This window comes from Rhipicephalus sanguineus, chromosome 4 (genome assembly GCF_013339695.2).
Source record: "Rhipicephalus sanguineus isolate Rsan-2018 chromosome 4, BIME_Rsan_1.4, whole genome shotgun sequence".
Classification (NCBI taxonomy): Eukaryota; Metazoa; Arthropoda; class Arachnida; order Ixodida; family Ixodidae; genus Rhipicephalus; species Rhipicephalus sanguineus.
Genome location: NC_051179.1, coordinates 81,241,111 through 81,253,386, shown reverse-complemented (window position 1 = coordinate 81,253,386; position 12,276 = coordinate 81,241,111). Strand labels below are relative to the sequence as shown.

The 12,276-nt window shown below is 46.0% G+C and overlaps 1 protein-coding gene across 1 annotated transcript in view; it reads right to left on the bottom strand.

Moving 5' to 3' along the window:
* LOC119391341 (calpain-B) overlaps positions 1–12,276 on the bottom strand; it is a 23,793-nt gene extending 11,517 nt beyond the window's left edge. The window contains exons 1-5 of the mRNA XM_037659023.1: positions 11,992–12,276; positions 8,902–9,045; positions 6,843–6,974; positions 3,895–4,088; positions 1,730–1,898 (exon numbers count right to left, since the gene is read on the bottom strand). Coding sequence (XP_037514951.1) covers positions 1,730–1,898; positions 3,895–4,088; positions 6,843–6,974; positions 8,902–9,045; positions 11,992–12,276 — 924 coding nt within the window. The remainder of the gene's footprint in view (positions 1–1,729; positions 1,899–3,894; positions 4,089–6,842; positions 6,975–8,901; positions 9,046–11,991) is intronic.

Here is a 12,276-nt window from a genome sequence, read left to right as displayed (position 1 = left end):
GGCGGCGTGCATGCATATAATGTTATTTTTTAAGTTATACTTAAAGCGCAAGAACTTGAGGTGGAGATGAGTATGTACACGCAGAGCCCAACATCGTATCGCCATTATGGAATTTCTTTTTTTCACTTCATCAGTGGTCAAAACTTGTACTGGTCTGAGCGTTCTTTTTTATTGGATAGAAAAACGGCGCGTCTACATGGACGTCATCGTCATCTGTACAAAGCTAGTGCGACCACTGGAGGCCGGAATTTTAGGCATTAAAAAAACGCGTTTTAGACGCCTAAAATAGCGCGCAAAACAATGTTTTAGGCATTCAACGTCCTAATTATAGGCCCAAGGAATTTTTAATTAAATGCAAACAACTTCAAAACAAAGAGTTGCACAACCTGTACTACAACAGGAGAGCAGGAATGTTATTGTTTATGATGGCACAAAGGCGCGAGCAGTCAAACATAGCCGTGCAATAGTCCTTTTTCCCGCGCGGTTTGCAGAACACGGTCTCTCGTTTTGTTCTGTAGTATGGCAAGTCATGTGTCCACTGTCGAATCAACACACTTCTGGGTCTCTTTCTTTTCGGCATGGCTGGGAAGGGCAGAGCAGGAGCGGATAGCCAGACCGGTAAAAGACCAGACGGGAGGGGTGCCTCGTATTGGCTGGGTCTAATCGCGTAGGGACCATTTCTCACCTGTCGGTGAGCACCTTCAAAAGTAAATTACAAACAAAACAAAAGCCGCGTGCACGCCACATTTTTCTTTCTTTCTTTGCTATCTGCAGTGTCGCATTAGCCAACCGCACGCGCCATGTCAGCGCGGCGGCGTGTGCTGGCCGGCGCGTCCCTTTTCACTGCTGTTAGCGGCTGTTTTCCGGAAGTTCGCTGAAATAGAGGAACCCATAAAGTTCCGAAATGTCATTTGTGGCCGGTAGCATGAATAATGGTCTCAAACTGCACGCGAAAGCGAAACGAGTGTTCATGTAGGCCCCTATTTTGGTAATAGACATTTGGGCACAAACGCCAAAAATAAAACACCATAAAACACAAGAAAAACACCATAAAAGCCCTTTTTAACCTCTAATTCATGCTCATATATCAAAGTGGGGTGATAGGAGGCCAAGGAACGAAATAGGCATTTGCCTAAAATCCGGTCTCCATTCATCTATAGTCGGTTACAACCTAAGATCACACACAAGTTCTGCCCCCGACAGTTCCGAAACTGCGCTGCGCCTGCCATTCATCTGTGCAAGAGAGTCGTGCTAGGTGGTTCGCGTTGTGACCACAAGTACTTTTTCGCTGCTAATGCAAATACTGCGCATATTAAGAATTAAACTTCAGTCGTCCACACTTAAAATGATTACCTTCCAAGTTCCCACGAACAGTGATGCCGGAATCTTTGATGAAATTTACCAGGACGTTCAAGTTTTCGAACAAAATAAAACAGCGACAAAGACACTTGTATGTATAAGAAAATCAGCTACCTGATACACGCTAAAGGCGCTTGACGTCACGGAAAAGAGCAAATGCAATTAGATGGTGCAACCGGATGGTGCAACCAAAAAAATGCAATTAGATGGTGCAACCAATTAGACGGTGCAACCAGCGTGGAACAGCGAACGCCGTGAACATTTATACACAGGTTTTAACAGACTATAGGTATCTTCGTCTTCGAAGCGCTGAGGACTAAAGCGCCGGCAAAACGGCCAAGTCAGAAGCGCTGGTAGTGCGAGCACTTGCCTTGCGCGAACAAGTGACGAAGGCACCGTGCTCGGACGCCTTGAGAAGGAATCCGAACAAGTTCTCTGGAGCGTCCTGCAAGTCGTACCGCTCGGCCAGACCACTGGTCAGGTCAACCATGGCGTCCATGGCCTGTCCACCCTCCAGGGCCTCATAGCTACCGTGCAGCCTGCACAGAACCGGTACATTTCACTTGATTATGTCACCAGTGATTCACTACATTCCACTGCCTTGGATCGCTCTCTATCGCAGAACTGGACTATCACGTTTCGAGGTGATTCACCGTGTACTCCAAGACCTAGAAGCTTCAACTGCCGGAACACATCGACAAGCCACAGATGTGCTTAAGGTTCTCCAATGGGGGGACAGTTTCCCCGCAGCCCTCCTTCTCCCCTCCCCCATATTGGTGTAGTACGAGAGAAAACAAGCTCTATAGTGAATGCAAGAAATGATAATTAAGCGATGAGGTGTTTCACAGCCTGTCATTCATACCCGGCTTTCCTGGGGTAAAGGAGGGAAGGAAACAGTTCTTGGAAGCAGCATCAGCTGGGAGTCCATGGCCAAAAAGCCGCATGCACCTGCCACGGTGGTCTAGTGGTTATGGTGCTCGATGCTGACCCGAAGGTCACGGGATCGAATCTCGGCCGCGGCGGCCGCAGTTTCGATGGAGGCGAAAATGCTTGAGGCCGGTGTACTTACATTTAGGTGCACGTTAAACAACCCCAAGTGGTCGAAATTTCCGGAGCCCTCCACAACGGCGTCCCTCATAATCATGTCGTGGTTTTGGAACGTTAAACCCCAGCAATTATTTAAAAAAACCGCATGGTCCTTGCTCTGCACATTAGAGAACGGTGGTACATGTCCGACTAAATACAGGTATGGGGCAGACTTGGTGCCCACTTGATTGAATAGAGAGTGGTGGGGCCTACCCTCCTGTGCCTATGGCTATGGACAAGCCCACAAATATCACCAACACACCTTGCGAGCAACCACTGAAGGCCACCAGTCGTAAAGATAGACACTGGTTAACTCCCTTCTTGTTTTCTTGACATTAATAGTCACCGCGACACTCAAACAAAATTGACAATGTATACCAAGCTATATATGAGGGAGGTGGTCAGTCCTGTCCGTTCTGCTTGTTTTTTGCGTTATTTTTCCAAATGAACCTTCCAATAACTTTTTTCGGAGCTAAGGGATGTAACCTGCAATTTTTACTTGACCAGAGCTTGTGCTTAAGACGTGCGCCCAGAGCAGCCAAATTTGTCCATAAGTGATGTAATATGCCAGATTGGTCTTGTTTGAATGCAAGTAGAAATGAGAGTCTTGGCACTTGCAGCACACCCAGTGGTGCACTTTCACACCATACGCATATTATGTGAAGTTCCTGCTACAAGCCTCACAGCAGCTGGGCGAAAAATTATGGGAACTTGGCGTGCTGTCAATACTTTAACACGACTTCACTACTGTTAATGCTTGCGCTGCGCTGCAACAAGTTGTGATCTTTTCTCTTTTTTTTTCCTTGCTGTACTCAAACAATACCAATCAAATATCACCTATTACTATGTTTGGAATGAACGTTACCACACTGTAATTAAGTCATGACGATGAGGACTGCACAGTAATGGGAAAAACAAAGCTTTTGTTTGAATGCGCAGCGTTTGCAGAATTTTATTGAATAGCGCATATGAAATTACATATGAGACAGCCTAATATATGACACACGCAACACTGCACGAAGCATCTATGCCCTGTGGTCAGGCAGACTGTTTCAGAGGAGACGTGCTCAAATCACGTTTGCAGTCAGCAATGAATAAACCGCGACCATAAGAAGCGAATTAGGTCGCAGTATGCGGCAAAGAGAATTCAGGTTTTTTGCAGTCACTTGTGGCAAGCTTAAACACAAACTTGTTCTCTTGTTTGTTCGACTTTATTAGCATCTAGCACATGCAATATTCGGTTAGGTGTTGCTATTCGCGTCCACTAGTATGTGCAGTGGAGACGCTTGAAGACAGAATTTCAAATTTATTCCATCGATTCTGCAGTGAGGTCGCCCGCCCTTCTAACAGCAGAACGTAGCGAAAGTCGGTCACGTGCTCCATCCGTCCCGTTTCATTGGTCGAATCAACAGAAAGAAAGGGGAGCCTGAAATGGCACGAGATGCTCACTTGGCGTAGGCCTTCTCGAGCAGGGCGACCCAGAACTCTCGCGGGTCGCTACAACGCGAGTAGATGAGCCGGTCCTCACTGGTGGGCAGAAGGTCGTCCACGTACACCACCACCCAGCGACCGAAGCGCCACAGGTTGAAACGCACCGCACCCTTGTACTCCGAGCCGTACAGCTGCTGCTCTTGGGGAACAACCTGCGAACGGGCGGTTCGTGGTCACAGACAGTAAGCAGCGGTACCGGTAAATCAATACACTGATTTTACGCCGTTCTACGCAATTCCAGAGCATTGCTTTAGAACAGCGCCAGTGCTTGTCTCGTCTTATCTTTGTAGCCTGTCCTGGTCTGCACTGAAAGTGTCGCCTTAAAAAAATTGCTTTTACCAATACGCATTTCGTAAGTCCTGTTGAGAAAGAGTTACGATGCTGGAAGCAACGCACAACGGATTTCTCTAAATAAAGCCGGGTCACCATAGCCCGGAAGCAAGTACTCTTTTAATTCACTTTAATAAAACGGAAAAACCACGCGCGATTTATTACAGGTATATTACTTTAACAGTTTAATCTCCCATATGACGAATCATTACTTTGCCATGCAACATGTTTCTCGTACTGTGTCTCAGATTGCGAGCTCTCAGAGTAAAATGTGAGTGCTACAAGCCCTGCAGACTTCTTTTGGCCCTGAAAGAAACTATTCTTCGCAAGAGCAAAAGTATGCGAATAGTTCAATAAAAGAATTTTTTTTTTTCGCTGCAGCAAAGCAGTTTTAGTCGATCACCCGTTCATGCGCTCTTGTTTCATTTCGTTCGTCTACCATTCCTTTCCTCTCATATTTCTTATAATTTATTCTGCTTCCTTCTCCCGCTTCAGACGTCCTCTTTCAGAATTCAAGGGAACGAATTTTCAGGGCTCGTTTCTTTAATTTTTGCCACAAACCTTAATGAAAACCAGCAGATAATGAAGCCAAGGAAAGCATAGGGGACGTTAATTGTAGTGTTTTAAGTGTATTGTGGTAATTTTGATAAAATATGCGAAGGTGGTAAAGTGGTCGAAAAGAGAGCTTTGCGCCAGCAGAGACCGAACCTACAACCTTAGGATTACGCACCCGATGCTCTTATCAATTGCGCTACAGCGACGGTCGTTATCTCGTTGTTTTACTCGGGTATTTATGTGTATGCAAAACTGGGAGTGTTAGCCAACGCTGCCCGTAGCCATGACGGCGAGTGTGGAACACTCTTTTCTTTGCTAGCTGGCGTCACGTAGCACGCGATCCCTTAACGAGCGGACAGCTGACCAATTAGCCCTCGCATGCTACCTCAAGGCATCAAATCTGCCGGAACGAGACCCTCGCTATGAATGATTCAAGGGAGGGAATTTTGAGGGCTTTCTTTCAGTTTTTAGACAACCTTAATGAAAACCAGCAGATAATGAAGCCAATTAACGAAGGTATAGGCGATGTTATTTGTAATGTTTTAAGCGTATTGTAGTAATTGTCATAGAGATGTGAACCACTTCTTTCTTCACATCTTTATCACACAATTACTACAATACACTTAAGGTAGGTCACCACCTTCAAAAACGCATTTTTTTTGAAAAAACTGTTTGTTTTTTTTTATTTCACATTTTCAAACTCCTTGTCTATTGAAGAATATTTAGCAAAAATAATTACGTAGTTATCTTGAGCTGTTCGAAAGTTATGACCATTTTTCCAACCCCTCTTAGGCACATTCGAAACCGAAACTGCGCCGCTTCAGAGGAGGTCCCAAGCTATGATCCTGGAGAATGTCGGACCTATTGAATCTTTATTACATGGACATCTGATTCAAATCTTTAAAGACATTTTTCTCAAAACATGATTTTTTGCGTCCTACACATACGCGAACAGTGATAACTTTCCTTCTGATAAACACTTTCAGATACAACTTTGCGTACTGTTTCTTTATAGGTTGAGCTGTGCATTCAAGCAGAATAATTGAAAACGAGCCGTAACTTTTTGTACTAGGACCAATTGTGTCCAAAACAAACGTGTCAAATATAAACTTTTTCAGTCTTTTTACGATAACGCGCCTTAGCTTAGAGATGGGATGATCGTGGAGGTTAGATGCACAGATTAGTGTCCTCACTACGTACCTGCCAAGTCGCGTTTCAATCGCACCAACCATATTGTAGTTATGACTGTTGGCGCAACATGCATATTTTGGCACATTTTGATTTTTATAAATTTTGTTTTTTATATTTTTATCAGTTTCATCATTCTAAAACTTAAACTTATCTAAGCCCTACAAGCAAAAACTATAATTACAACTTTTGGACTGCAACTGTAAAATTTTTTCTCGAAGGTGGTGGCCTACCTTAAAACACTACAATTAACGTCGCCTATACCTTCGTTAATAGGCATCATTATCTGCTGGTTTTCATTAGGGCTCTTTCATTCAAGTAACGCGAACATCTTTCTTTGAGTTTATTTGTCACTGCGACACTTTTTATGTCACACAAATTTCGTCTCCCTTTTGTGTCCAACAGGCCATTATCACGTAGTGTTTCTGTGACGTATTTAATTTTACTTTAAGATATTGATAACACTACTTCTTTGCTAATGCATTATTTGACACCGGAGGCCATATGCTGTGCCTATAACAAAACGAAGATTAATGGAATAATAGTCGGCTTATTTAGGACTGACCTTCTTCCCATAAAGTGTCCGCACTACAAATCCGCCAACTTCTACTCTTTTGTAGTATAAAGATCACGACGTCGAAATCGTACATTTTGTAGCAGTACAAATATTTCCACAATGAAGAATGGTAATATTCATCAGTTGGCGTGATCCGGATATGAAGTTGCCAGTAGACGCGATCACTATAAAAGCGCTGAATTTTGTCTTTTATCCTCGGTGTTGGGCTAAAGCGGTCTGTATGAGTCGCCCGCATTGCGTCTAACTGTATGCTGACCCTGTGCATGAGGTCCGGCCGTTGGGCCACAGCGGCGCATGACGACAGGAACCAGCAGTCGCCGAGGGCGCCCTGGACGATGTCGTTGCGGCTCACTCCATTGACCAGCAGTTGCGGTTCGGAGACCATCTCCTGCATGGCAATCATCTATTGGTTCTTTAATGACAGCGACGGTACCGTGAGCAAAAAGAAAAAAAAATAAGGCAGCTTCGCACCAATGGTGCCAAGCCTGAAGGAAGTGCGGAGCTGCGCGGCCTGCCTTGTTTCTATTTATTTTTATCTTTCTTCCTCTCTTTCTTTCTCTGTTTATCTTTCTCTCAGTTTTTCTAACTCGTTTTTATCTGTTTATTTTTACTCCTGTATTTCTCTATATACACATTCCTTTCCCTTTCTCGCTCTTTCTATTTTTTTCCCTTTCTTTTTCTTTCTCTATTTCTAGCTTACTCGTTTCTTTTTATCTTTTTTCTCTCTTTCCACTTCTTTCTTTTTATTTCTTAGAAATCGCTCTGTTTCTCTCCTTCTTTCTCCTTCTATCTTGCACTCTGTTTTTTCTATCTCTTTTTTGTGTCTGTTTAATTCTATACCTTTCTCTCTCTGCCTATTTCTTTCTCTGTCTTTCTGCCTTTTAAGTGAGTAGCAATGTAGCGGCCCGGCTTGTCTCATGTCGCATGGTCACGCAGTGGTCAATACAGCCCTAAAACAAGGCTAACAATGCTCAAAACCAGTGCAGAATAAACTAACAAGCTTTAAAATAATATGCACTACAGAAGTAACCAATAAATAATCGCAATTCTTTACCTCAATCGCGATAAACGCCTCTAACATGCGGCTGGTACCCGCGCCGTGCAAGGGAGGGCGCCACGGCCTCGCCAAGAGCGCCATCGCCGAGGCCGTGACAAGCGCATAGCTGGGTTGTCCGTGCTACGCATTGCCTCGGGTCGCGCGGTAGTGGAGCTGCATTAAGCGCAGGATTTTTAACTACACCTAGAGCTACGCAAGAGCGACATTTTCATTAGATAAAGCGAGCCGCGGAAACCGTTCAATTCCTGCCACATAACCGATGAGCCGGCGTCGCAGACGAGTTGTCATGTTTTTATGTCTTTCTCCCCTTTCTTTCTCCCTTTGTCTTTCTTTGTATCTTTTTCTTTCTTCTTCTCTCTCTCTCTCTGCACTCTTTCTCTCGCCCATGGCATTTATTGCACCCCACGCCGGACAAATCAGAAGCGAAGCATCAGATGAAGAAGAGGATGAAGAGAACGCGTGCCAGTTCATGGTGATGATAGTTTTCTGTTCTCTCTTAACGGTCCGCTTAAGCACTTCAGCTGTTAAAAAAATATGTACGCAAGTTTCGTGATGTCTTATGGAGGTCACCACGTGCGTTCAACTACGTTATATCCATATGTTCTAGCAACCGTTACTGCAGTGAACAGTATCCAAGAATCAATACCAGTTTATATCATCATGGAAAGTTGACACAGACGAAAGGGAAGAAGAGAAACAAAGACAGATATCTTGTTTGTTGTGAGCGCTGAAAAGTTTCCATAATGAATTCCTATCAACTCGCCCAGTTTTCGGTACGTTTATGTAACAGTTTATGTACTTGCATTGTTGCCTGCAGAAAGTGTTATTTTAGTTCTGCCTGCTTGTTATTGAAATTTTTCACGGTATTCTTAATTCTGTTCAAAAGTTATACACGACCAATATGACGCTACAGCGTCATACTGATCGTATATAACTTATGCGTGATTAGCGCTGCGCAATGCCTAAGGAGCGCGTGTATTTGGTCTATCAAGTTTAATTTGCCGTCTCCCTCCTCCGTGCGTGCAAGCACAGAAACTTTAGTCAGCCTTCTTTTTCCATCTCACTCTCTCTCTTCCGCATTACACCATGCGACATCCCACACGAAAAATAATAGCCAGAAGAATAGCTGTTGCAGCTTACTGTTTACCATTAGCCGTTTTCTGTCGCCCTTACTCGTCGGCTTCTGCTGAGAAACAGAAACGTCGTTTAAGCGCCTATTACGTTATAGACGAAGAAGCGGCGAAACAATTGGACGTACGTGTGGTCTGAGCCAGGTGACCCTTCCAGGTACGGGCCTGCGATGCGTGAATAGTGACGACTCGGCAGGCGGGAAGTGGCTGTCCACGAACAGCTCCGTCAGCGGCAGGTTGCGAATAGCCTGCTCGTCCTCGAGCGCGGTCTTCTGCACTCGCAAAGAACGCGCCTTCAGGGTTCGAGGACAACGCTGATGGGAAAACAGCAACGACAACGAGGCGGTGTACGATATTTTCAGTGCCCTGCTGAGACGCGTGGACGGAGTTCGGTGAGGAGGTTCCGGAAATGACACATTTTTAACGATATAGAAGCGTGCCTTTATCAACGTTTGCTTTAGCGATGCGTCCATCCAAGCTTTGTCCATGGCTAGGCACGCTACAATCAGAGCATGCGTTCCCATATTGTCCTAGCTGACCTTTTGCTGACGTGAAATTGGAGAACGTCCTAACAAATTCTGCTGACTTCGCTAGCCTTCGTGCTACAGCGGTGCTGTCGGTCTGCGAAGCTTCAGCAGTGATTCCCCATTATATTTGCTTGGCAGAAAACATCGCTCTTGCATGCAGTCTCGAAAGCAATTCTGTGAAAGGTCTACGAATATTTCTTCCTGAAATGAATGTAGTACATGCAGGCCACTTTTCCTGGCAATACGTTCGCTTTTACGCGTTCATTCCCCGCCACCTTGCTTGTAGCAATACTTTCGTGATAGCTATGGGAGGCACAGCTCTCAAGTGAGGACCGGGATAGCCAGTCGGCCTCTCTTTCGTGTCACTGATTTTCGTGTCACTGATTTCAGCGCTCGTCTATGTTCCCTTTCTTGTCCCTTGTCCGTTCTACGCTGGCTGTTGAAGACTTCCTGAACCAAGCTAAACGAGTCGCAACAGCAAGTGGAGCCCTGGACTGAAGGCCCAACCGAAACATCCCGTCAGGCCAAATAACTGCAGAACAAAGTTTCTTTCCTCCTCCTCATCCTCAGCAGCACTTAGTCATAAGATAAATGACATCCGCTGAATTGCTTTTGGGCTGAGTACTGGTACTGCTATCCGTCCGTACTATCCAAGCCGTAACGAAACCAACGGTTAGAAGTGAGCTCGCAGCCAGAGTTACACTGCTTGCGCGACTGCCTGCGGCTGCCTCGAAAATTTCTGACCCCCGAATTTGATTGTTTCCGACTGTAAGTGAACTGCAACGCATGACATATTTAATCACAGGCGGTTTTTTGTCGGTACATCACTCATTACAACGACGGGAAAGAAAAGTGCGCGCAGAAGTTTACTACATTCACAGCGCGGAAAATGAAGCGAGCATAAAGAACTATCCACCGCATACAATTCGTATAGTGAATGCCTCGACTCGAAGGTATATATCGCATTAACAAAGGCCACGTCATACGCGTGTTGTGCACGAAACTTCACGTTCTATACTACAGAAGGAATAAGGCGCGTACGAGATGAACACAGGAGACACGGACAAGCGCTTCTCGGTGTCGCTTGTTCTGTTCGTCTCGTTGGAACTTTATTCCTTCCGTGAGATGCGCCCACTAGCCCAGCAAGAAGATCTCACGTTTTATACTTACTTGCGCACTCCACCACGTCTTTCAGCAAACTCATTGCTCGGGAATAGTTGCAGACAGCGCACGCACATGCACCCTTAATAGGAATTCAAGACCATCGCGCTGTCATCCACTGCGCCGTTTGCCTATCCTCCCCAACCAATAAGATATAAAGGGCATGTATTTTGCGACTAATGCCACAGGGAACTGGCAAGCGAGAAATGGGGGAATCGGGTCAGTGCTGTCGTCATTGGCCGGTAGGGGATCGTCCTCCTTCATCACCGTCCCCGCAAAAGGTTGTGCCGCGGTGCTGATGAGAGCTGTCACACCGCTCACCAGCTGCTGCCCCAATGTAATGGGCGCCCTTGGAGGAGCCGGGCCAGCGGACACTGCGAACGTGATCGGCAGTCGAACGCCGTTGATTCGGTATACCACCATCGGCGCCTAAAGCCCGCCACCCTTCCTGAGTTTATATTTCTTTTTTTTTCATTTCTGACTTTTGTTTTCGGCCCAAATACATTCACTGCCCATGCGTGACCAGGGGTGACCGCAGGACCATGACACTGCCCTGACATAGTACTGTGCCGCATAGCAAAACTTGGTTCAGGGACATTCTTCTATAACGCACCGTTGTGTAAGGCAGCATGTCTGACATATTCCCGCAAAATGAGGGAGTTTTACATTTAGCATCTTACCACAACGGAGACGACCTTAGCCCATTCAAGGCCTCAAGCCTTGCTTGCATTATACTGTAAGCCAGTTCGGTTTCTTCTGCATTTCCATCCTTTAGGGTAAGCCACGTTATAGGTCATTTTAAGACGCCGACTTTAACACTCCATTAATGAGCATGCTTCTTAGCAAGCATTACAAGACATGTGCATAATAATAATAATAATAATTATTATTATTATTATTATTATTATTATTATTATTATTATTATTATTATTATTATTATTATAATAGCCGAGCTGCGATTATGAAGCACCCCTTAGTGGAGGGCTTCGGAAATTTCGACCATCCGGTGTCCTTTAAGGTGCACTGAAACCGCATAGTACAGGGGCTTTTAGTACTGCGCCTACATCAAAAATGCGACCGCGGCCTACCGGGATCGAACCCGCGACTTTCTGGTCAGCAGCCGAGAACCGTAACCGCTGTACCACCTTGGTGAAATTGATATGCCACCAGACTTGATGTACCACAAAACCCGATACATTTTCGTGTCCCTGATTTCATTTGATCGCGGAGCGTTCTTTACTGAGATGTCTACAGAACACGCTGTTAGGGGGCACAGTGTTAGGGGGCAATAGTCGGTTGTACTGTGATAATGACTGCCCGCTCTTTACCTTTCTTTTCGCTTATCCGCTCTATCCTTCCCTTCCGTCATTTCTTCTCTTTACTTTCACTTGTGCATTACTTCATAGAAGTACCGTCACTGAGGTGAAAAGTAGGAAAGTGCGTATTACGCAACGGCACAGGCACAATAGCAATTCATATCACGTATGTCAAACGCATAGACGCCTCATTATGCTTCTTTGTCGCCTCACCGTGACTCGGAGTGGGTGAAGCGAGTGGACGTCGGGTAGCTCGAAGGCCACGGAGCTGGCCTCGAACGCTGAGTCCGGCCTCGCCGCAGTGTCGTCAGCGTGGCAGCAGCTGTCCTGGGCAAGTCCCTGTGACGACCGGTAGCCCGAGGCGTCGGGGCCCACTCGCGCCGCCGGACGTATGGGCCACACGCGCACTGCCCGCGGGCTGCGACCTCCCGCCGCGCGGTCCTGCGCCGAGGCCTCGGGGTGCCACGCCGTCACCGAACACGAGGGCCCGCACCCCAT